Genomic DNA, 23,555 nt, shown 5'->3' with positions numbered 1-23,555 from the left:
AGGAGGAGCTGGATTGTAATCAGCTTAGATTCATCAGCAAGTATATTAAATAAAGTAGGTCAAGACAGTTTTTCCAAACAGGTGGAAATGATTTTATAGGTAAAGTTTAAAAATACCTCCTGTAATACGTTCCCCCCAGGTGTGGTCTGGTGTTCCTGCAGAGATGCCAGGCACCAAAAAACACCAGTTTGACTTGTTGGCTGAGCTGGAACATGAAGTCAGTGTGAGTACCAGCAACAGAACTTCAGAAAGCTGAGGGTCCAGGGGTGGGTGGGGAGGCGGTTCCTGGTTATATTTGTGTGTATTAATTCATTGGCATTGTTGTATTTTGCTTATTGGAAATTATAGGATAACTGTTTTTCAAGTTAACTGTACATTTCTGAGTCTGCTTTCTTTTTCCTCCAATGTGCATCTTTCCACATTTTTCTGAGAATTAGCTTCTATACCTCTCGACTTCTAAAATATCAATTTCTGAGCCTCAAATTCTTTGGGGCAGCAAGCTGGGGCCTGTCATCCCAAGATGAGACCATGTCTTCTGACCTAGAAGGTAGATGGGACCCATCTGTTTAGGAGACACTCATCTCACAGTTGAGAACAGTTACCTGCTATTTAGGAAGGCCAATTGTACACAGCCTGGTAGCAGAACCAGAAGGGATCTTAGTTCTTGCACATTGTTTTCATGGGTCTCAGTGCTGTACCTTAGTCTATAATAGTAGCACTACCTTTCTCCTAAGGCTGTTAATTGATATCTAATATTCATGGTCTTCAGAACAACTGAAGTTAAAAAATATTGAGTATGTAATTCAAGATGGTATGCAAGTGTAATTTTGTGGATCGAGTCTCCACTCCTTATAAATCCCTCAAATAGTCATGGATCAGCCTGAGACTATCAGTGTTAGGCTATTGAAAATAGCATTACAATTGCCCTTGCAATATTTTATTTTCATTTCTGCTTGTATTTGGCAGCATATGAGTAATTCTACTTCATTTTAAAATAAATTATCATTCAGTAGGATGCTGTTGAAGTACACTTGGATTAGCAACACCAGCACACTGTGTGACACTTTATATCTTTTGACCATATAATTGAATCAGCCTGGGAAAATGTAGCTAATGATCATTCTTCCAAATGGAATATGTATTCCTGTTTTCTTCTGTAGGTGGATACAATCAGTTTAAATGCTGCAAGCACACTGTTAGTTTCAGGCACCAAGGAAGGCACGGTGAATATTTGGGACCTTGCTACGGCCACCCTATTGCACCAGATTCCATGCCATTCAGGGACTGTTTGTGATGCCGCTTTTAGCCCAGGTAGGTATTATCCTTTTTAATACAGGTTATATACCATGTATATTAAAATTCTGAAATGAATGGTAAAAATTTAAATGGAAAACACTATTTGCTGGAAAGAGTTTGCCTATAGCTAAGGCCAGGGTATAATATACAGTATACCTGTGTCCCTGGTACCTATTAGAAAAGGATTGGATGTTTTTCTTAATTTCTCAACTTATTAGGGAAATTAATGTGTAAGATTGTCCCGTCCGGCAGGACACATCAACGTGGGCAGCGAACCTAGATGGGGAGGAATGAAGGGACAAGAGACACAGAAGGTGACAGCAAGACAAAAGTTCTGATCAAGCTGCAAACTTTTATTGTTCACACAGGGGTATTTATATGGTGGGAATGGGGAAGCTCTCTTATCGGCAGTTGCTGGATGTCTGCACAAGGTGAGATAACCGCAGGATGTTTCAGGAAGATAGGTTTCAGGAAGATAGGTGGCCTCAGGATGTCTCAGGTGAGATAAGTAGCTGCAGGATGCCTCCCAGGCAGGATGTCTCCCAGGGGGCTGTCAGGCTAATCTTTGAAGGAGAATTTCCTTCTAGTCCCTGACATAAGATATAAATGAAATCACAGCAAAGAGTTATCTCATCCCTGTGTCTTAGATAAAAACATTTCAAGGACAGTAGAGTTATTGCTTAAACATAAGTTCAAGGGGAACAATAGTGGATAGTAGGCCACTGGATTCAGAAGTTAAATTTCAGAATAAGCTAACCAATAGTCTGAAGTCATCCCTCTGTATCTTATTTTGTGTTGCAGATAGTCGCCATGTCCTCAGCACAGGAGCAGATGGCTGTCTGAATGTAATAGATGTGCAGACAGGGATGCTCATCTCCTCCCTGACATCAGACGAGCCCCAGAGGTACAGTTCCCAAGCAGGCGATGAAGACATTTGCAAACACACAATCATTTCATTTGGGTGTTTGGTCAATGTAACCTACCCTTCCTTCATGATGACAGAATGATCATTTCCAAATCACTTGCAGGTGCTTTATCTGGGATGGAAATTCCGTTTTATCTGGAAGTCAGTCTGGCGAGCTGCTCGTTTGGGATCTCCTTGGAGCAAAAATCAGTGAGAGAATACAGGGCCACACAGGTAAGCAGTTACTGCACCTGTCCTGATCGGCACTTCTAAGACACTCAGCCCACCTCTTCCATCAGGGAACACATCTCAGGCAGAAAACACCCCACATGTTCATGCTCTGTATATCTCCCTGGTTGGCCTGTGATCCTCATCTCTTAGGTAGCTGAGGATTTGTTTAATTTTTTTGTAGTTGTAGATGGACAGAATGTCATTATTTATTTTTATGTGGTGCTAAGGATCAAACCCAGTGCCTCACACATGCTAGGCAAGTGCTCTGCCACCAAGCTACAGCTCCAGCCCAGGATTTGGTTTCATGCTGACAGATATTTAACTCCAAAAAGGAAGTCTTAATGTTAACTTTCACATGGAGAATTAAAAACCATAGTAGAGTTATCTAATGTTTTTAAAGATAATATATAGTGAAGTTTTTAAGAAGCCAGAAATAATACAAAGGTAACGAATTAAAATTTAAAAACTTAGGCTTCCTCCTTTTGCTGTCTCCTGTGTCCCAGGCCTCCTGGGAGGACATTCATCAGCATATGCTGTGTATGTACATCCTCTTTAATGAGAAGGTGTATGTGCCTAAAACTGTAGGATACATGAAATGTAATATAAAACTATTCTGCTCTCTTTTTCCATCTAGTAGTATCATCTCTTGGAGATTTACTGTCATATTTGTATAAACTTGCATGCTTTTCTCCTCATTGTTTGAAGGACTGAGTTTTTAATTCTAGTAGCTATTGACTTCCTGCTGTGATTTTTCCCACTTTTATCCTCTCCTGTGCCCCAGTTTCATGATTATTTTTTATTAAATGTATATCTTAAAAATTACGCATTTTATTCCTACAGTAGTTCTAATTGACATTTGATCCCTTCCAATCCATTTCCTGAATGATTCCTGTTCTTTTGGCTTTAGATATACATTGAAATGGTTTCTTTTTTATTCCTCATAAGTTCTTTGTACCAAGCACTTGTTTTTTAATTTATTACAAGGATTTTGTTAGAGAAAAAGACAAGTAGCACTTACTTTTCTTCTTTGTAAATGAATAGCAAGCAAAGAGTGAGCATTACAGTAGAGTGTATCTTTGGCTACCTCCTGGTCACCTTCCTACCTAATGTGTCTTCCTTTCAGGTGCTGTGACTTGCATATGGATGAATGAACAGTGTAGCAGCATCATCACAGGAGGGGAAGACAGACAAATTATGTTCTGGAAATTGCAGTATTAAGTGCCTTTTCCTCTCTTGAACATTAAATTCTATTTAAAGTATTTTTAAACAAAACTTTTAAAAGAACTGGTGAATGTGCAATGGTAGTAATTAGAAGTGTCACCACATGGAAAATTTGTGGTTTTAAACTTTCTAAATCATGGTGATTTCGTTTTTGAAAGCCATTAGTTGCCATCCACTAAGGCAGATAGAATTATGAGTGTTAGAGAGAAAATATTACATCCCAGTGTGATGATGGGTAGAAGACTGGGTTGGGTGGCAGAGAGAAGCCAAGAGATACTAAACTGGGGAAACATCAGAAAGCACTCAACAGTTTAGAATTCCCCACGAAAATGTGCAGTTATCGTCTGCTACTTCTGAGTCACTCTGTTTTGTCTTCCTGATCTATCAATTGCTGACACTGGGTTTTTACGAATGTGTTTCATGGAGTGGTTACTTTCTATGATGCTGTCCCCAGCTTCTAAGAACCTGGGAAAGGATTAGCAGTTCTTATAGCAGTAAGTTTACTGTGTATAGGAATGGTTTGTATTTCATTAAGCTATTAAATGCTCATCTTTTCTACATTAAAAATATTTTTCTGTAATGAGAGCAGTTTTCATTTTCTTACTTAAATTGATTATAAACACTAGTAGCTTTTACAAATCACAAGTATTGATCTTAGAAAACCCTAGTTTCAGAAGTCACAGAACTCTTCATATCACTGTCTTCAGACTCAAGTCCAGGCCAAACAGATAATCAAACTGGGAAATGTACTAAATTTCAAACATGGTAACCTATATAGCAATAGCACTGATTTTCTTTCAGGTTCAACTTCTGAACCACTATAATCATGATTTTTAAATTTTCCACACTCTTTAGAAAGCACTGTCATATCTTACAGGAGTGCAGCATAAGGAGAAAAATTGTGAATCAACCAAGGTAACAAATATCAAATTCACACACACACATATATGATTTGTGGTGTTGGTAGGGAGCATCAACAGCCTCATCAAGTTCCTGCTGTACAGCCTGAGTGCACAGGGCGAACCCGTCCCTCAGACTGCAAACTGGGGCAGGAGCTTCAACACTCACAGCCTTTCAGATCTGAGGGGTTCTCAACACTCCTGGATGTCAGCTGCTCATGGAGAGCAGTGCCCTGCCTTCCACAGTTGGAAGCAGATTTCACGTGCCCATCAAGGCCATGCACAAGTGTGACAACTGACAAAAGTTCCAAATGATGCAATAACAGACTAAAGTTTAACTTTTTGCATATTTATTTAAAACAGGATAGATATAAATCAAAAAGAAAAAAGGATAAGTGTCACTGCCATTTTGTTTTCAGGAAGGAGTCAGGGGACAACAAATTATTAGGAAAACATTCTAAGAGCATTCTGAAGTAGCTAGGTTACATAAAATTAAGATTCAAATGCCAAAATTAAGTATTATCTTACTTAATCCACAAATGAAAAAAAGGAGTCCAAAGTTTATCCTGTTTAGCGTTAAGAATTTTTTACATTAAATATATAGCGATTTGTTTTTCAGAAAGTGATACTGGCAAATTTTAGAAGAAAGAAATTTCCATTACGCAATAACTAGAAAATCTCAAATACAGCTAAGCAGCTATGCCATAGCTCAGTAAGTACCATTAAACTGTTATGGGCTAGTGTACATTTCAGTTTAATATACAACTACGTTTGGGGTTTTAGAAAGGCAGCAATAATTATATTTTGGCTTTTATTCTAGATGCTTAACACAGTTAAGGCGACAGTTCAAGCATTATTAAGTGAAGGTAGTTAAAATTTAATAACAATCATTATAATCTCTTGCAACCTACATACACTGTAATGCTTACATGGAATGAAATCAGTGTTACTTAATTGGTGACACACACACATACACACACACACACACACACAGAGAGAACTTAAACTATCAAAGGCAATCATCCTAAATATACTATGGTAACATGTTAATAATGTAAATACACCATACAACTAAAGAAACATGAACAGCACTATGCATTATCTAGAAGAAAAGTGACTGCTTCTCACACAACACTAAACTTGTATCAGTCATCCTAATCACAATGGCTTATAAAAGCATCAGGTTTCCAGTAGAGAAACTATTCTAGGAAAGTCAATAAATCTTTTGAAAGTTTCACATCTGTAAAACCAGGATAAGGCTACAACTATCTTGAAATCTGAAGAAAGTATCAGATGCAACAGTAAGGTTCCCAGCCATGATGTATAGAAAGGTCCTCATGCAGCATATGCTCCCTGGCTCCGGGAAAGCTTCATGTGCATAATGCAGAAGTTGCCGAAGAAGGAAACTGGAGAAGTTCAGCTGTGTTTACACTGTGCTGTGACTTAAACCTCAGGAATGGTGTGATCCATCAGGCTTTTCACGATGCTTGGCGCCATCCTACAAAAGAGTCACTTTCATTACACATGGAGGTTTTTTTTTTTTTAATGATATGTTAAATTCAAGAAAAACCCCAATTAAAATTGAGCTCCAAGTATCATTAGATGAGGAAATTGGGAAAGTTCTTCCAAATGAGCTCAGATCTAAGTCTCTTGATAATTTTGTTGATGGAAAACAGCATGAAAGGCTATCTACCTTGGCTAGACAAATTGAGATGTAAGTAAGTCCTTGTAATGCTAAGGATGATGATTTTTAAAAAGATAAGGTCATAACAAGTTGGAGAGGAAGTGGGGAAGAAATAGTTTAAGAAAAAGAGCTCTAGGCAGGCTCAGTGGCACATGCCTATAATCCCAGCAGCTCAGGAGGCTAAGACAGGAGGATCGCCAGCCTCAGCAAAAGCAAGGCAACTCAGTAAGACCCTGTCTCTCAATAAAATACGCTGGGGTTGTGGCTCAGTGGTCCAATTGCCCTGAGGTCAATCCTCAGTATCCTACCCCCAACAAAAAAAAGAAAAAAGAGAACTCTAGAAAAATTAGTCTTGAAAGTAATTCTTCTCTAAGATAGGGAAGCTGTGCAGTCTACCCAGAACCACATAAAAATTTTCATTACAAAGGTCATGTTAATGAATTTGTAAAATCTCATTTCCACATGCATGACAGAAATTCTGAAGTTGGCTTGGCAAAAACAGTTATGATAGAAGCTCAGATTTGAAAAGTGCTAGTGAAAGTAGCCCTATTCAATTTTTTACACTGAGCTTCCCAATCTTGTCCCGAGGACAGATAACAGAACCACACACCTCTACTTGAGATGCTAGAGAGAACAGTTACTCTGTAATTTTTGTATGCAGTACTGGGGACTGAATCCAGGGCCTTGCACATGCTAGGCAAGCACTCAACCTCTGAGCTACACTACCCGCTCCTTTTAAATTTTATTTTTGAGAGAGGGTCTCAGTTTCCTGGGTTGCTGAGACTGGCTTCTTAACTTGATTTTCCTGCCTCAGCTTCCAAGTAGCTGGGATTATAGGCATCACACCATGCCTAGCTGAAACTATTATTCTTAACATCCAATAAAAGTAAGAACTCACCACAACAAACCAACATGACTAGATGTCTACTGAGCAAAGGAACTATAGGCATAGTGCTACTGTAGTCATTTATACTACAAATTGAAAGCAAGTTACCTCTTTTTGAAAACACTTTATTAGGCACTGTTAAAATTTATCAAGGGTACAGTGAATTTTATTTCATACTTGGGAAGTTGCAAGGGGCCTTACCAAACAGTTCCTCTGATTTAAGTAATGTATTTCAAATTTCTAAATAAATACCAAGGTCATCTTTAAGGTAAAAGAACCAAAGGTTTGGAAATTAAAATATGGTACTTATATAAAGTCACACATCTATATATGTTAAGCTGAAGAATTTGTGTACTTACCGTTTAATAATGTGCTCAAAGATAAAAGCAGGCATGATTGTGATGGTAACCACAGTTCCTGATGTTGACAGGATGTCTGCAATTTGAGAGTCCTGAAGAAAATATATAATGAAAGTTAATTTCACTAGAACTTTATTTAATATTCTTGATAAAGAAATACATAATATACATTGTGTTGTGTTTTACTAGTATCTCCCAAATCCTGACCCTTAGTATTTCTAAACATTTTAAGCTTTCCTTGCCAAGTTTAATTCTATACAACACAATTTTACAGCTGGTAACAAAATCAGTTAACTGAGCTGAACATACTGAATAAGAACATCTTTTTATTATTTATAAATGAATAATTTTTCCATATATAATACAGTATCCTGTTAACTGTGTATTCTATAATTTATGAAATGAGGTCTTAAAACCTTTACAACTTAAGATAGAAGATTTGTAGAAAGAGAAAAACTTTTTTTAAAAAAAAGGTCCTAATATGGATGAAAATTATTACTCATTTCCTAAATTCTTGGATTGAAAAGGTGGCCAAACCAATCATTTAAATGTTGTCAAAATTTTCACTGCCCAAGTCTCAACAGAATTTTAACTCAAATAACTTCAGGGATCATCTAGTCCAACCCCTTCTGTACACAGGAAAGAAGATTCTAGGTAACATTTCAGGGAATTTTTGTAAACACAGCTAGCTGGGTCCAGGCCAGACCACAGCCCCAGGTCCTACACATTGCACCTCCCAAGTTTCTGTATTTTGGAGGTCAATATAAAACAGCACCACCTAAATGATCAAAGGAAAAAGAAGTCTTCTAAAATAAAACTGCAGCAGGAACACACAGAAGGACTATTCCTCACCTTCAAGCCAATGACATTCTGCCCATTGATTTCACAGATGTTATGTTCAGTGAGAAGACCATTTCTGGCTGCAGAACTATCTTTCACTATGGATGTTATTTTTCCATTTTTAAAGATAAAACCAACATGTCCAGTACTATCCTTGTGCATGGTAATTGTGCGTTCAAAGGGCCTGCAAACAAAATGGACAATTTCAATTAAAATTTTATACTGATGGACTGTGATAGACATCATTATTCAAAGTACATGTATGAAGACACGAATTGGTGTCAACATACTTTATTTACAACCAGAGATATGAAAAATTGTGCTGTATGCATGTAATAAGAACTGCAATGCATTCCACTGTCGTTTATTTTTTTTAAAATCAATAAAAAAATTTAATACTAAGGTAAACATTTAATGGAATTCATATAACCATAAATTCCATCCTATTGGATAGTTATAATAAATATTAAGTGTTTCCAGCAAAAAACTAATTATGGCTCTGATGTTGTACATGCACTGTAATTTGTGTAAAATGCTTTAAAAAATATCTTCATTATGATTTGGTTTATCTGAAGAAGGAAATCCTGACTAGTATCAAAGACAAGTGAACAAAATGCTTCTTGCAGTTCAACAATAGCTTTTCCCTTTAAAATTCATAATACTTTTGCATTAGCAATGAGGCTTGAATTTTTTAACCCAAATCAAGAGCTAAAATTGAATTTTTCCTTTTATTAACTTTTACTATTTATTAAAGCCTACCTAACTCTTAAGAAACATTAAAAAAAAATTTTAAAACCTTTTATAGTATTTCTCACATCTTAAGTTTGAAAATTTTATAGAAAAATGGGTGTTTTTGTTGTTGCTTTATTTTGCTCTATTTTAGAAGACCTATAAAAGCAGTAAGATTTCCTCAAGCCCCATTTGGAAAAGAAGGTACACAGCTATATAAAGAGACAGACAGTGTGTGCTCTTAGAAGCTGTCATATCAGTTATACTTGCTCACATCTCTAAAACCCTGCTATCATAAATCAACCTGTGCTTACATTATAAAATTCAAAAGTCACATCTTCCTGTTGGTAAAACTATGTTTAGATATACAGAAAAAATGACCTTCATCTATAAAAATGCTTACTAAATATCTAAAATATATTAGAAATTAGAAACAATTATAGAGAAAATAGAAGTTAAACTGAGATAAACAAAAATTCACAAATTTATTGTAACAATGTGATATAGCTCCACCCTTCACACTTGTGGGGACTGGCAAATAAGATAAAGGGAGGCTCAGTATCATGTGCTTAATATTTAAGAGTTATAACTGAAGTAAGCACTACCAAATGTTTTATCCTCTTGACAACTAGAGCTTCATAATCACCTAAAAGGCCAGATGTGGTTTTCAAAACTCATAAACTTCTGGAGTTCTAAGTAGACTCCGACCCTCGTGACACCTATAAACTCTGAAATAAGGTGTATATGCAAAATCAGAATTTTACTTTTAAAAAAATCAAACTATGTAAGAAAAATCTGCACCAAACAACTTCAAGATCCTAAGGCTTATCAATAACATTTGATTATTTTCTCCAACACTATATTTACAGAATCCTGAAAGCCCAAAAAAATGGAAAACTAGTCCTGAATTTCCATTTGAACTGTTTATCAAAAGCTTACCTATCACGAATGGTCATAGTAATCTTCTCTCCAAAAGCCTGTTTGAGCACCTTGTGTGCTTTATCAGAGCTCCAGCCTGCACAGTTTTCACCATTGATCTGCAGCACCTGGTCCCCAAATCTCAGACCAACTAATGAGGCTGGAGAATTAGCCTGGACTAGCTGAACAAATATACCCTAAACAATAAGAAAATAAGTGGTCATGATTTGAAAGTGCTGGTTAGAAATCTCCCATCAAAACCAAGAAAAAGAAAAACAAGAAAAGAAAAACTATGAGTGTAATGTGCCATGTTAACTCCTTTAAATCAAGCACACTGACAGGTCTTCAATGAGCTATGAGCATGAAGAAATCAAATACCCTCAACCCTCTGGATTTTCAGGCAGGAATGGGGTTTCCTGCCAAGGTTAGCCTTATTTTTGTATGTGCAAAAGCTGGATTTAGCGAGCTGATGAGACTTAAGACTGACACTAAATCCAATAAAGTAATGGCCAAAACTATAAATCAGGATAAAGACCCAACATGTCCTTAACAAATTCTAAAATGTTCCTCAGAGAGTAACCCTGTTTCATGTCTTCAGTATGGTGAGAAATAATTGTTCTATTACTACTTTATTAAAATAGTGATTGCCCTAATTAGAAACATGCTCAGAAAATGACCTATTAAATTTGAATTTCAAGGGCAGAAATAACAAACCTGTAAAATCATCTCACATCATCATTTACTTTAAAAATGTTTTTTAAAAAATGAATGTATGTCGATTCTCACAGATCAGTTTTTTTCTTAACTTTCATATATGTCACCCTATTTCAATCCCAGAATGTTCTTCTATTATGTTATACATACATAACATAGTTTAATAGTTTATAATAAGTAGTCTGGTGAGTACTCAGAAAAGAAAAAAAAAAAATCATTCAAAGTAATATTCTTGCAAGTTCCTAGTCTGCCTTCTCAAAATAGGGCATCTCCAATTAAACAAGTTAATATTTATAATATTCTGTTATAGATGCATCATTACAACTAAAACATTTCTATTTCAAGTTATTTTAATATTAATCACTTAATATTTTATAAGCTATTTATATAAACTAGATATTAAAGTACTTACATTATCTATTGATTTAAGCCTAAGCCCAATTTTTCCATCTTGATCCTTACACAAAATGACTTCACGAATCCCTTGCTTAATTTCTGCTCTACGAATTCCAACATCATTACCCGTTACAGGAGCCACCATATAATTCATACTGGAAGGTCTTGCTACCAACTGCTGAAAAAAACATATAGAATGTGTCAATATTTAGAAACAATGTCCTGAAAAAAAATTAAAATACCTGGAAAGTAACTCAGTTGTGCTTTTCCAAAAATTAATCTATAAATAATTTCTTTCAGACAAAGTCTGACTTCTGCAAAAAATGACACTAGTATTTACTTACTAATTCCTTTTTTTGTGCCTTTTCAAATTCACTGGCACTTATTTCATGCATACCATCATTTGCTGCATACTGACATTTAACTCAACAATAGACCACCAATGAAAATACTCTCATAAGTTATGGCCTATTGATTACATGGCCATCTCAGTTTGTGCAAGTACACTCCACATCTTCACAATGATGAAATCAACTAACAAATCATTTCTTAGAATGTATCCCTCTCAAAAAGGATATTTTTATTTGTCTTCATTTCAAATATATTTTCCTCAAACTTAAAGGCCATGCTACGCTTTTGAGAGACATTTTTCAGAAGGTATTTTTATGTGGAAGCCACTTCATTTTTATCAGAGGTAACTGGTTGATTTTTACATAATCCAGAGTTAAGTATGATTTTTATATTTTTAAAAGTTGTAAACAAGCTGGGCACAGTGGCGCACACCTGTAATCCCAGCAGTCCCAGCAGCTCGGAAGACTGAGACAGGAGGATTGAGTTCAAAGCCAGCCTCCGTAAGAGCAAGGTGCTAAACAACTGAGACCCTGACTCTAAATAAAATACAAAATATGTGACAGGTCATAAGTGATTATTAAAGACTAAGATGATTATGGGACACTTTATGGAAAAAAAAAACTTTGCTGAATCTTGGTTTTATGAAGGTGAATTGCACCTTTTAAGAATAAAATATAACGTTGTTATTGTCATATAAAGTTCAAATATTTCTACAAGTATGTGAATATACCCTGGTATTAAGCTACTGTCAAAAAGCTCCAAATGCACTCTTCTATTCTTTATTTGGTGGTGCTGGGGCCTGAATTGTTGAAGTTACATTTTCCTTTATCAGAATGTTTTGGGTTCCCTTTCATCACATGAGGCCCTAGATACTGGAGGGAAAAGTGCCTATTTTCTGTTTCCTTTTGATTTTTATCAGCACTGCCTGAGCATGGCCCTTAACCTACACAGCTATTTCCAGTATCTATCTATTACTGTCACTCAGAACCAGCCTCATTTCAACCCTTCAGAAGGCATGATACTTCAGCAGGGTTCTCTCTTCTAAGATCTGAGTCTAGCTCTGTGGAGCTCTCTGCCTAAGCTTCTATTTATTCCAACTTCTTCCCTATGTTACTCAGTCCTGACAGAAGTAGCTAACTTTCTGCAGTTACACCTATATTCAATTTTTGCTTTTTCAATTCTTCATTTCTTAAATTATCTCTGATAAAAACTTACTACAATTTATTTTCACAACTGGACCTACATTTATTTGCTAAATAAATGCAAGGTACTGTATTAAGCACCAGGGTTATGGCAACAAGACAGACATGGATTCTGTCATGATCTTTTTACTATATTTATAACCACCAGATATGTTGAAGCCCAGAATCTGGGGCCTAATTATATGGAGTTTGGGATTGTATAGGACTATTAAGAGATTATGAGCAAAGAAATATGACAGATCTGTACTTCAGATTAATTGACCTAACAGCATCTTAATATTGTTTGAAATAAGAAGTTACTACAGGAAATGTAAGATATTACTGTAACAGTCTAGTTTAGAAGTCCAGAAACCCTGAATATGGTTATAGGAGAACTGGAATGGATAAAATGAGCACAAGAAATATGAGAGACAGAATCTAGGTTTCAGTAACTGAATAAATGCAGAAGACAAAGAACTAGTAAAAAGCATCTGAATTTTTTTTATTTATTTTAATTGTATTTTATTTACTTATTTTTAATTGGACACAATACCTTTATTTTGTTTATTTTTATGTGGTGCCAAGGATCGAACCCAGGGCCTCGCATGTGCTAGGCGAGCACAGAGTCTACCGCTGAACTACATCCCCAGCCCCAAGCATATGAATTTTTTTTCCAAACATCTGAACTTTTAAGTCCTAATAAATCCAAACAGTGGTAACAGCACAATAGGAAGCAGATAATGCAAAAAGTAATATCCACAAGGAAGTGTAAAATTTAAGAGACTTGGTCAATGCTTAAGTTATAAATTTGTGAGTTAGTTACAAAAAGGAGAGCTTAAATCTATGTATAAAATTATGACACAAAATTCAAAATTAATTATATTATACATACCCCCTGAACTGATGCTCCAGGGACCATGGCCATATTTGCACGTATTTCTTCATCATTTAAACTCAGGCCCATGTATTGGGAGAGCTCCGGATACAGTTTAGGATAGAGATCTAATATAAACAGAAGAATGAATGAAGGAAGGAAAAGGCACTGAAAGAATACTCAAAATTAAAACTACCATTTACATAGGACTTCTACCTGTATTTAAAAAATGATATTTAAGTTAGAAAATCTAGAATATAAAGTAGCAATTTGGAGGGGGACTTCCACATCTTTGTGATTCAAAATGAAAAATATAAAAAATGTGTAAGATAAAAGTCATAAAATATGAATACATCTGAACTGAATCAATCTTCGATTTCTAAGACAGTTATCCCTTAGTATCCATGGGGGATTGGTTTCAGGACCCAGCACAGAAAACCAAATGTGTAGATCCTCAAGTTCCTCATATAAAATGGTGTAATATTTACATATAACCTATGCATATCCTCTCATATACTTTAAATCACCACTAGATTACTTGTATTAGTTAATATAATGCAATGCTACATAAATAGTTACTGATTATATTAAAGAATAATGACAAGAAAATAATTTTGTACATGTTCGGTACATATAATTTTTACTTTTTATTATTTATTTTTAGTACTGGAGATTGAACCCAGGGTCACTTTGTCACTGGGCAATGTCCCTAGTCCTTTTTATTTTTTTGACACAGGGCCTTGCTAAGTTGCTGAGTCTGGCCCTGAATACTTGCAGTCCTCCTGTCTCAGCCTCCCAAGTTGCTGGGATTATAAGCATGCACAACTGGCAATTCTATTTTCAATGTGTGGCTGAATAAATCTGTGGATACAAAACCCAAGGATACAGAGGACTGACTACTCAAGAGTAAAAACAATTTTTCCAAATAAATTATATTCCCTTTTCTGTTTCTTAAACCTATTTCATTAGGAATTGTATAAGAGTATGGCTGATTTCTCCAATTCAGAAATGATCAAAATGTCTATTGTCAAGCCAGCTACTCTGTGACTCATTCACTAAACATGGCTATGGAATGAATCTTCTCAACTAACAACACTAAGAAAGAAAATTCAAAGTGTCCCATATCATTTTAAGAATGTAAATCACATTCCAATGAAATCCTAGAAACAGTATTTTTTTTAAATATTTATTTTTTAGTTGGACACACTACCTTTATTTTATTTATTTATTTTTATGTGGTGCTAAGGATCAAACTCAGGGTCTTGCACATGCTAGGCAAGCTCTCTACTGCTGAGCCACAACTCCAGCCCCTAGAAACAGTATTTTTAGATTAATAATATTAAAAGTTTTTAGTAGTTGTGTACTATTTTCAAAAGCTCTTTTTAAAATGATCTATTTGTAACTTAAAATGGATTCTAAAGTAAAAATGTTATAAATAGCTATAAAACAAGATGACAGTACACAAAGAACTTATATAACATTGGATTTGCATCTTAAGTCCTCTTATTTAGAGACTCTGTCCTCAATCCCTCTAAAATGTGAAGGAAAAGGAGAAGACGGGATATGGAGATTTAAAATACTCCTGAATCTGTGAAATATTCCAAAATGTAGGTAGCTGGAAATTTTATAAGTTCCCCTAGCAAAGACAGGAGACGGTTGATGAAGTTCAAGAGCAGCAGTGAAGAAAACCATAGTTCCCATGTAAGGTTTTTTCATAAATTAATCTTATTAGAGACTTATGAGTCACACTAAAATCAGTTTACTTAAGTCATAAAACAAATCTTCAGAGTCACAGTTTTTTCTCTTAATTAGATAAAGGGCTATTTTTTAATAAATATTTTTCTTTATTTCTACTAGAACTTTAACCACCAATTTTATACAGTCTATCCAAAAAGAAAAAAAAAAAAATGAATCTTGGATTACACTTAACAAGTACTTCTGTGCTGAAAGAATAAACCCAAAGTATAAACCTACTTCCATCTTGACAGATGGGAGCAGAAGCTTCTGACAAAATTGCTGGGTTGGCAGGGTTTGCAGAAAAGGCAGTTTGAGCCTGAAAAAGAAAAGAAGAAAATTCTAGTACCACATCATAAATTCTTACTTAACATTCTTATTTAATCCAGTACTTCCAAAAAGAAACTAAAATCTTAAGTTTTTAAGTAAATTTCATTTCAAACACTTCAGCAATAATTTTTTTCGAAGGAAATCTGAATCAAGAACATATTTCATACTCTGAATATTTTAAGGTTATCATAAACATTGAATACGCATCATTTTACATCTATTTCTGAGTCCCACCACCCCAGTACTAAGATTGAATACAGGGCCTCATACATGCAAGGCAAATGCACTACCAATGAAGAACCTCCCCAGCACTTTATTTTTTGAGACAGGGTCTCCCTAAGATGTCCAGTCTGGAAAGTAAGATCCTTCTGCCTTAGCTTCCCAAGTATCTGGAATCATAGCTGTATACTATCACCCCTGGCTATTCTACATATCTTGATAACAAAGTACTTCATAGTGCTTCAACAAATTAATTAATAAATTACTATTTTCAAAAAGTAATCCAAAATGGATGACAAACCATTTTACATTTTTATCATTCTTTCACTAATTAGTCCAAATAAAATCATTTAAATTATCTGCATAAGGCAAAAAAGCTCTATCATATTCATATAAGTCACATATCAGAAAACAACTAAAATTTTCATATTATGTTTCTAATATTTATTCTACCACTTTAGTATGTCTCACTGAAATAATCTATACTTAGCAAGTATAGGAATGCCTAAAACATACTTTATCACTAACATAAAAGAATGATTAAAAACACTCACAGAATTATTTTCACTAAACAGATATTTATCCATGCTACTCATGCTCAAATATGCTGTCTCAGGGATTCATAGCCTATGTCATAAGTACAAAGTACATTCCACAGATAGAAGTACTTTGTCCTTTACAGAAAGAGCTTTCTCTTCAATAATCATGTCATTTAGAGACAAGTTTGGCAATAAGTTGTATGACCAATCTAATTATCCCTTACTATTTAGCTCAAAATGTGTCAAAATAAGAAATGAAGTTTATACTATCTCAACCCAGATGTGCAATCAATGCCAAAAGTAGTCTCAAGGTGCTAAGAGAGATGGAACTGTAAGTAAGTACAGTCAATCAATGCTTTGAATGGTACTAAATTCATCTGAATTGTGAATGTTCTCATATATTGTACTTAGATAACTGAGTCATCCTATAGTATGTTTTATAATTTATTACACATTCTAAATTGAAACAAAATGCAGCATGAAAATCTTTTACTTATAACAATTCAGAAATTCAAAGTGAATTCTTAAAGTTCTTTTACCAACTTTCAACTAAAAATAGTTGAAACTTTCAACTAAAAGTAGTCAAGTAGCCATTTTCTTGAATCATCTGTAAGGAAATAAAAAATACTGCTCATTGTTAAAAAGAAATGAACTATCAAGCTGGAAAAAAAAAAAAGACAGGGAAGAAACTTAAACATATATTACTAAGTGAAAGAAGCCAATGTGAAAAGGCTAGATATTGCATTATGTCAACTATATGACATTCTGAAAAAGGCAAAATTGGGCAGAAAGTAAAAGGATTAGTTGTTGCTAAAGGTTGTGAAGAGGGATGAAGAAGCAGAACACAGATTTTCAGAGCAGTGAAACTATTCTGTATATGACAATGTCTTTATATACTTGTCAAAGCCCATAGAAAATGGCAGATAAAAAGAATTAACCCTAAAGTAAACTATGGAGTTTGGGTGATAATGGTAGAGATTCATCAACTGTTAAAAAATGTACCACTCAAGTGCACATGTCCAGAGTGACAGAGATTGCACACTTGTGGGAGCAAGGGATGTACTGTGCCATTTGTTCCACTTTGATGGGAACCTGAAACTGCTCTAAAATATAGTTTATGGATTTAAAAAATATTGCTTTTCTTTATACTATTTTTTATTCTTTCATTATTTTTTCTTAGCCAAAGAACACTTAAGAATTTATAGAAAGTTCTCTGCAAATAAAATTACTTAGTCATGTAATTTGTAGTAAAAATAAAACAAGGGAATAAAAACAGGAAATCATTAAATGTAGCAAATTATTTCAAACTTACCTTGAAACCTGAAAAAAAAAAAAAAAAAAAAAAACCAGGGGTGCATGAGGGACAGTGCCCCAGGCAATTACTGCCAGGGCCTGCTCTTTCTGTCATTTACAGAAAGCATGTAGAAAGAATCCATACTTGTGGAGTCTCTTCTGTCAAACCCTGCTCACCATTAACAGGAAATGAAAGCACTGGTTCTCTACATCATTGTTTCTTAAAAGCTTAATTTTTTATAGGATGAGGAACCACAAGCTCCTGTTAGGATTATACAATGTTGAAAGCCACAGCCTAATGGCTATTGTAAAATAGTTTATAAAATATGAACTGCCAGTTCACTGCTATGAGTGAGTTTTGCTGTGATATAAAAGGCCAGGAGATGAGAAAATGAATACTGCACTCCTCTACAATACCTCTTCAGGACTATCAGGAATAAAACAAATCCATATTAGAAAATGAAGGAAAAAAAAAAAAAAAACCCAAAACACAGCCCAAGATTGTAATGGTTAAATTAGTAATACTTTTTAATCCAGGGGGAAGAAAAGAACCGTGTTTCCCTCCTTACTCATGGCTCCATCACTTAGCAAATATTTTTCTGATCTAACAAAAAGTCCTGTAACGGAATTATTCATGCAACCTGTTTCTCCTTAAAGAAATCAGCCTGATGTAGACTATATCCCTCTTTATTTTTCAATCCAATTCTTGTCAATTATCAATGACTTTTTCTGCTGTTTTCAAAATCAAAAGCCTCTGTTCAGAGCCAATTGTAAGTTCCATAGAAAGCTAACAAAAAAAAAAAGTGAAAACAAAGATTAGTCTCAAATCTGCCTACAAATCTTTATCAGATAATGTGCTGATGTCACATTAATTAATGGCTTAGTGGTTATTCTGGAAAGTGAAGTATTTCACATATAAAAGCTTTCTAAAAGAAAAAGTACTGTTCAGGTGAACTTTGTAGAAATAAAAACTACATTAAAAAAACATTGCCAAAATACTAAAGAAGTGATACAACATTTAAGATGACTGAATAAGCCACCTAAAACTCAGAAGCATCAAAGCTCTGGCATATGAACTGTAAGTTTTACAAACCACACTTTAATACCCACCCTGGATTTAAGATGGAAAATAACTGCTAGTGACTCTGTTCCTGTAGTTCAGCCATTCCCACAAAGTTAATAATCCCAGTCACACGTTACTACTTCTGCTTTTTTCCTTTTCCCAGTAAGGCCAATATTTTACCTAAAATGATTACGTTCTTCAGCTTGCTTAAGACTTTTCACATCTTCATAATAAACTTTTTCTGATCATTATTCAATCATTAAGATAAATCTCATTTTAGAGTAAAATGTCAGTACTTAAGTAAAATGAGTGTAGGATAAGGGGTTTGCAAACAGTGAACAATTCAAAAAGAAACCCCTCATAATTATCATATTAAAAAAATTATTTAGCTGGGTGCAGTGGTGCACACCTATAATCCCAGCAGCTTGGGAGGCTGAGGCAGGAGGCTCGTGAGTTCAAAGCCAGCCTCAGTAAAAACCAAGGCACTAAGCAACTCAGTGAGAACCTGTCTATAAATAAAATACAAAACAAGGCTGGGGATGAAGCTCAGTGGTCTAGTGCCCTTGAGTTCAATCCTCAGTAGCCCCCAAACAAAGATCATTTAGAGTATTAATAAATACAATGTGGGTAATAAATACAGTGTGGTTTATCTTGTCAAGTTAAAATAACAAACCATAGCTGAACAGAGTCTGAGTTTATAAGAGATCAAATAGAAAGCAAACTATAAACAGGTGAGTTCAAAATGGTTTCCAGCTAAAAAAGATTATCAAATATTTCCAAAATACCAAGAACTGATCCCAACTCCACATTTTCTTTATAAGTAGAAGCATTTATATTCAAAGCTAATACATGAAGGAAAGAAATCACTATGCCCTTGTACTTTTACAATACTGCTCTTTTAAAAGTAGCATGTGCTTCACTATTTCTATATTTTTAAATTTCAAATAGGAGGGTTAGAATTATTATAAAGATCCCAAAAGAAAAATGTACCAATTTTACACAAAACTGTAATTATGTAAAGGCTGGAGTACATTTTATCAACTTAAATTTGTTGTAGTAGTTTAAACATTAGTCTGAAAAAGAAGCTGTCTTCGAAGAGTTTAAGTCAAATTTTAAAGAAATAACATCCCACACCTATTAATTCACAGTGGAATGAAAAAGAATTACTAGTTTCTCTGTGACATTTTTGTCTACCATTAACAGGAATGAACAAAAAATTTTATGAATTATAAAAATATATACAAATACATCAACTAGTTATGTTTCTAGCTTTGCTTCACAAATAAGTAGAATGTATGTTACAGTATAGAAAAAAAATTAAGAAGTATTTAAACATACCTGAATTACTTTGTCCACCTTCAAATCTTCAAGAGATGGATAGAGAGACATTTTTGTAGAATTTTCCTAAAGAAAAAAAAAATTATTTTTCAAGTGTCACAGAATACACCACTGCACAGCCAGCAACAGACATGTGAACATGTACAACTGTTTAACACAATAAAAACATCTGAATTTTTGATTTGCATTTCCCTAATGACTAATGATGCTGATTATCTTTTTATGTGCCTGGCCACTTGCATTCTTATTATCTATCTCTGCATCTTCTATCTATACATAAATGTTTATTTAAACCCCACTACCTCTGGGTTTTAAACAGGATTATTTTTCTTTTTTTTTTTTTTTGAGTAGTTAACAGTTTTGCCTATATTCTAGTCATTACTCCTAATCCATTCAGACTACAAAAACAACAAACTATGGATGAGGTTACTTATAAACAGAAATTTCTTTCTCACAGTTATGGACAATGAAGTCCAAGGACAAGATGCCCACAGATCTGGTGTCTGGGGAGGCCCCATTTCCTACGTAATTGGCACAGAGTGGGAAGGACAAGGCAGCTCTACACCATCTTTTTCATAAGGGCACTGATCCTATTCATGAAAGCAGAACCCACACAAGATCATCACTCCCCCAAAGTTTCCACCTTCACCTTGGTCATTATGGGATGCAATAGATGAGCTGGGGGCTGGGTAAGCAAGACTAACATTCTGACTATATCACAGAACCCTATCAGACAGGATCTGTAAATACTTTCTTCCTGTGAACTGTTTTTTAACTTTCTTGACAAAGTTTTAAACTTTGATAAAAGTCAAATGTATATTTATTTTTGGTTACTATAGGCTTCAAATGAATTACTTAAGAAACTATTGCCTAACTCAAGGTCATTAAGACTTACATTTGTTTTCTTCTTCTAAGAATCTGATAGCTTTAATTCTTACAATTAAGTCTTTGATCTATTTTCATTAATTTTTGTACATTGTGTGAAATAGGTACCCAATTTCTTTTCTAAGTGGATCAAATGTCCTAACACCATTTTTTGAAAACTTTTCTTTTATTGAATTTTTTGGCACACTTGTTTAAAATCAAATGCCTAATTTTTTAAAGGCTCTAAATATGTAATGAATTGTAATGCATTCCGCTGTCTTATATAACAAACTAGAATAAAAAATTTAAAAAAGAAAATACTGAATTGATAGATTGAAATGATTTTGTATCAGTATATTTTTGTAAATATATGCAAAATTGCATAGAAAATATTTTGAAAGGATAAACTAAATATGTTAATGACTCTTATAATATTAATGATACTATCCAAGAATAAATTTTACTCCTTTAAAAAAAAAGATGGACAGAATGCCTTTATTTATTTCTATTTATTTATTTATTTATTGTGGTGCTGAGGTTAGAACCCAATGCCTCACACATACAAGGTAAGTGCTCTGCCATTGAGCTACAGCCCCAGTCCTATAAATATATTATTATTTCTGGACTCTAAATTCTGTCTATATGTCTATCCTTTTAACAATATCACACAGTCTCGATTACTGTACATTTGTAGTTAAGTTTTGAAATTAGGAAGTATGACTCCTACTATTTTATTCTTTTTCAATATTGTTCTGGTTATTTTGGGTCCTTTCAATTCATTATGAATGAGGATCTATATGTCCACTTTCACAAGGAAAAAGAAATTTTCACAGGGATTTCATTAACTTTGTAGAAGTTTTATGTCCATGAATAAGTTATTCCTGGCCTTTATACTCTTTTAATTTGCTTTTACTTATACTCTCTTTGGTAAACTGCTTCCTCCTATATATACTTATTAATGAATTTGATTTCTTAATCTTTTTTTGGGGTAGTGCTAGGGATTGAACCTAGGGCCTCACACATGCAGATAAGCACTCCACCACTGAACTATCCTTCCAGCCCTAAGTTCATTTTTAGACTGTTCATTTCTAGTGCAAGAAATAAATCTAACTTTGTACACTGACCTTGTACACAACTGTGCTGAATGCAATATTAGCTCTAGTACTCTTTATGGGGGTGGATTTATTAGGATGTTCTATATATAAAATCAAGTAGTTTTGAAATGAGATCACTTTTCCTCTTATTCCTGTCCCATCCAGATGGCCTTTTTCTTGTTCTTTTATAGTAGTAGCAAAATATACATAACAAAATATCCACCCTTTTAACAGTTTTTAAGTGTTTAACATTGACAATTATATTCATAATGTGCAGTTTTCTAGAATGATTGCATCTTGCATGACTAGCTACACATACAGAACAAATCCCTATTTCCCCTCCCCCATCTGTAATAATCACCATTCTACTTCCTGTTTCTATTAACTACTTTAAAAATTCATGTGAGTAGAATTATGCAGAGTTTGTCCACCTCTGACTTATGCTTTCAATTATTTTGAATAAATCCCATTTCATCATGGTGTAGAATCCTTTCAGTATACTAACTTGGTTAGCTAGTATTTTGTTGGAGATTTTTGCATCTATGACTGACAATTATATGACCTGCAGTTTTCTTTTCTTGTGATGTTGTTATTTGAGTTTGGTATCAGGGTAATGCCACTCTTATAAAATGAATATAGAAATATTGCTTGCCTCCTCTTCATTTTTTGAAGAGTGTCAGGACTGATATCACTTCTTTAAATGGCATTAGATTTCTCTACTGAAGAATTTGGTTCTGGACTTTTATTTGTCAAGAGGATTTTACAGATTCAATTTTCTTATTCATATTGCTCTTCATTAGTCTGTTTCCTATTATAAGAAAACATCTGAGGCTAAATAAAGAATAGCAATTTTAGCTCATAGTCTCAGATGTTCAAAGTCCAGGATGGGGGATGGCAGGCACAGATTCACCTTAGTTGAGGCTCACCTCACAGCTGATGGTATCATGATAGGAAAGCACTTGACAGCAAAGAGCTCTTTGGCAAGATGGGAAGCCAGCAACATACAGGGACCAGTAATGACTGAGCCCCAACTCTGAAAGATCCCACCACCTCTTTAACACCACCAGACTGAGAAACAAGTCTCCAACACATAAATCTTTTAGGACAGACCCCATTCAAACCACTGCAAGGTAATCAGATTTTATATTTCTTTATGATTCAGTCTTGGCAAGTGCTCTGTGTTCTTGGCAACTTATCTACTACTAGGTTTTCAATGAGTCAACACCTAACAGCCTCTTTTAAGTGTTGTTAATTCCATAGCATCATTTGGAATGTCTTTTTTCATTTCTGATTTTGCGTCTTCTCTCTTCTTAGTCTAGCTAAAAGTTTATTTATTTGATGATTTCTGGGGGAAAAAAACTCACGTTTTGTAAATTTTTCTTCTATTTTCTATTTTACTCGTTTCTTCTCTAATCTAGTAAATTGATGCTTTTACTTTATAAATTCATTCCTTAAGTCAACTTTAAACCAAATAAACATAATTTGCTTTTCTTTCTGGTTATTTTCTCTTTGTCCCCAACCTGTGGTGTTAGGGTTTGAACCCAAGATCTTTGGTTCCCCTTTTTGTAATCCAAAAAATTTGTTCAGGAATGTGCTTA

General features: G+C 34.4%; 2 protein-coding genes across 5 annotated transcripts in view; one reads left to right on the top strand and one right to left on the bottom strand.

Annotated features, from left to right (window-relative positions):
* Nsmaf (neutral sphingomyelinase activation associated factor) overlaps nucleotides 1-4,232 on the top strand; it is a 55,086-nt gene extending 50,854 nt beyond the window's left edge. For all 3 annotated transcript variants that reach the window (XM_027932820.3, XM_027932819.3, XM_071602311.1), the window contains 5 exons: nucleotides 140-223; nucleotides 1,161-1,311; nucleotides 2,098-2,200; nucleotides 2,325-2,434; nucleotides 3,555-4,232. In XM_027932820.3, the coding sequence (XP_027788621.2) occupies nucleotides 140-223; nucleotides 1,161-1,311; nucleotides 2,098-2,200; nucleotides 2,325-2,434; nucleotides 3,555-3,649 (543 nt within the window). In that variant the 3' untranslated portion in view covers nucleotides 3,650-4,232. The remainder of the gene's footprint in view (nucleotides 1-139; nucleotides 224-1,160; nucleotides 1,312-2,097; nucleotides 2,201-2,324; nucleotides 2,435-3,554) is intronic.
* Nucleotides 4,233-4,884: 652 nt separating this feature from the next.
* Sdcbp (syndecan binding protein) overlaps nucleotides 4,885-23,555 on the bottom strand; it is a 33,823-nt gene continuing 15,152 nt past the window's right edge. Inside the window, exons 2-9 of one of the 2 annotated variants that reach the window (XM_027932804.2) lie at nucleotides 20,000-20,065; nucleotides 15,458-15,536; nucleotides 13,502-13,611; nucleotides 11,094-11,252; nucleotides 9,989-10,164; nucleotides 8,333-8,504; nucleotides 7,481-7,572; nucleotides 4,885-6,049 (exon numbers count right to left, since the gene is read on the bottom strand). In XM_027932804.2, the coding sequence (XP_027788605.1) occupies nucleotides 5,995-6,049; nucleotides 7,481-7,572; nucleotides 8,333-8,504; nucleotides 9,989-10,164; nucleotides 11,094-11,252; nucleotides 13,502-13,611; nucleotides 15,458-15,536; nucleotides 20,000-20,050 (894 nt within the window). In that variant the 5' untranslated portion in view covers nucleotides 20,051-20,065 and the 3' untranslated portion in view covers nucleotides 4,885-5,994. Of the gene's footprint in view, nucleotides 6,050-7,480; nucleotides 7,573-8,332; nucleotides 8,505-9,988; nucleotides 10,165-11,093; nucleotides 11,256-13,501; nucleotides 13,612-15,457; nucleotides 15,537-19,999; nucleotides 20,066-23,555 lie in introns of both variants that reach the window. The other variant, XM_027932803.2, reaches the window with a different exon arrangement.

This window comes from Marmota flaviventris, chromosome 15 (assembly GCF_047511675.1).
Source record: "Marmota flaviventris isolate mMarFla1 chromosome 15, mMarFla1.hap1, whole genome shotgun sequence".
Lineage (NCBI taxonomy): Eukaryota > Metazoa > Chordata > Mammalia > Rodentia > Sciuridae > Marmota > Marmota flaviventris.
The sequence above is the reverse complement of the archived record's forward strand: the minus strand, read 5'-3'. Positions and strand labels throughout refer to the sequence as shown.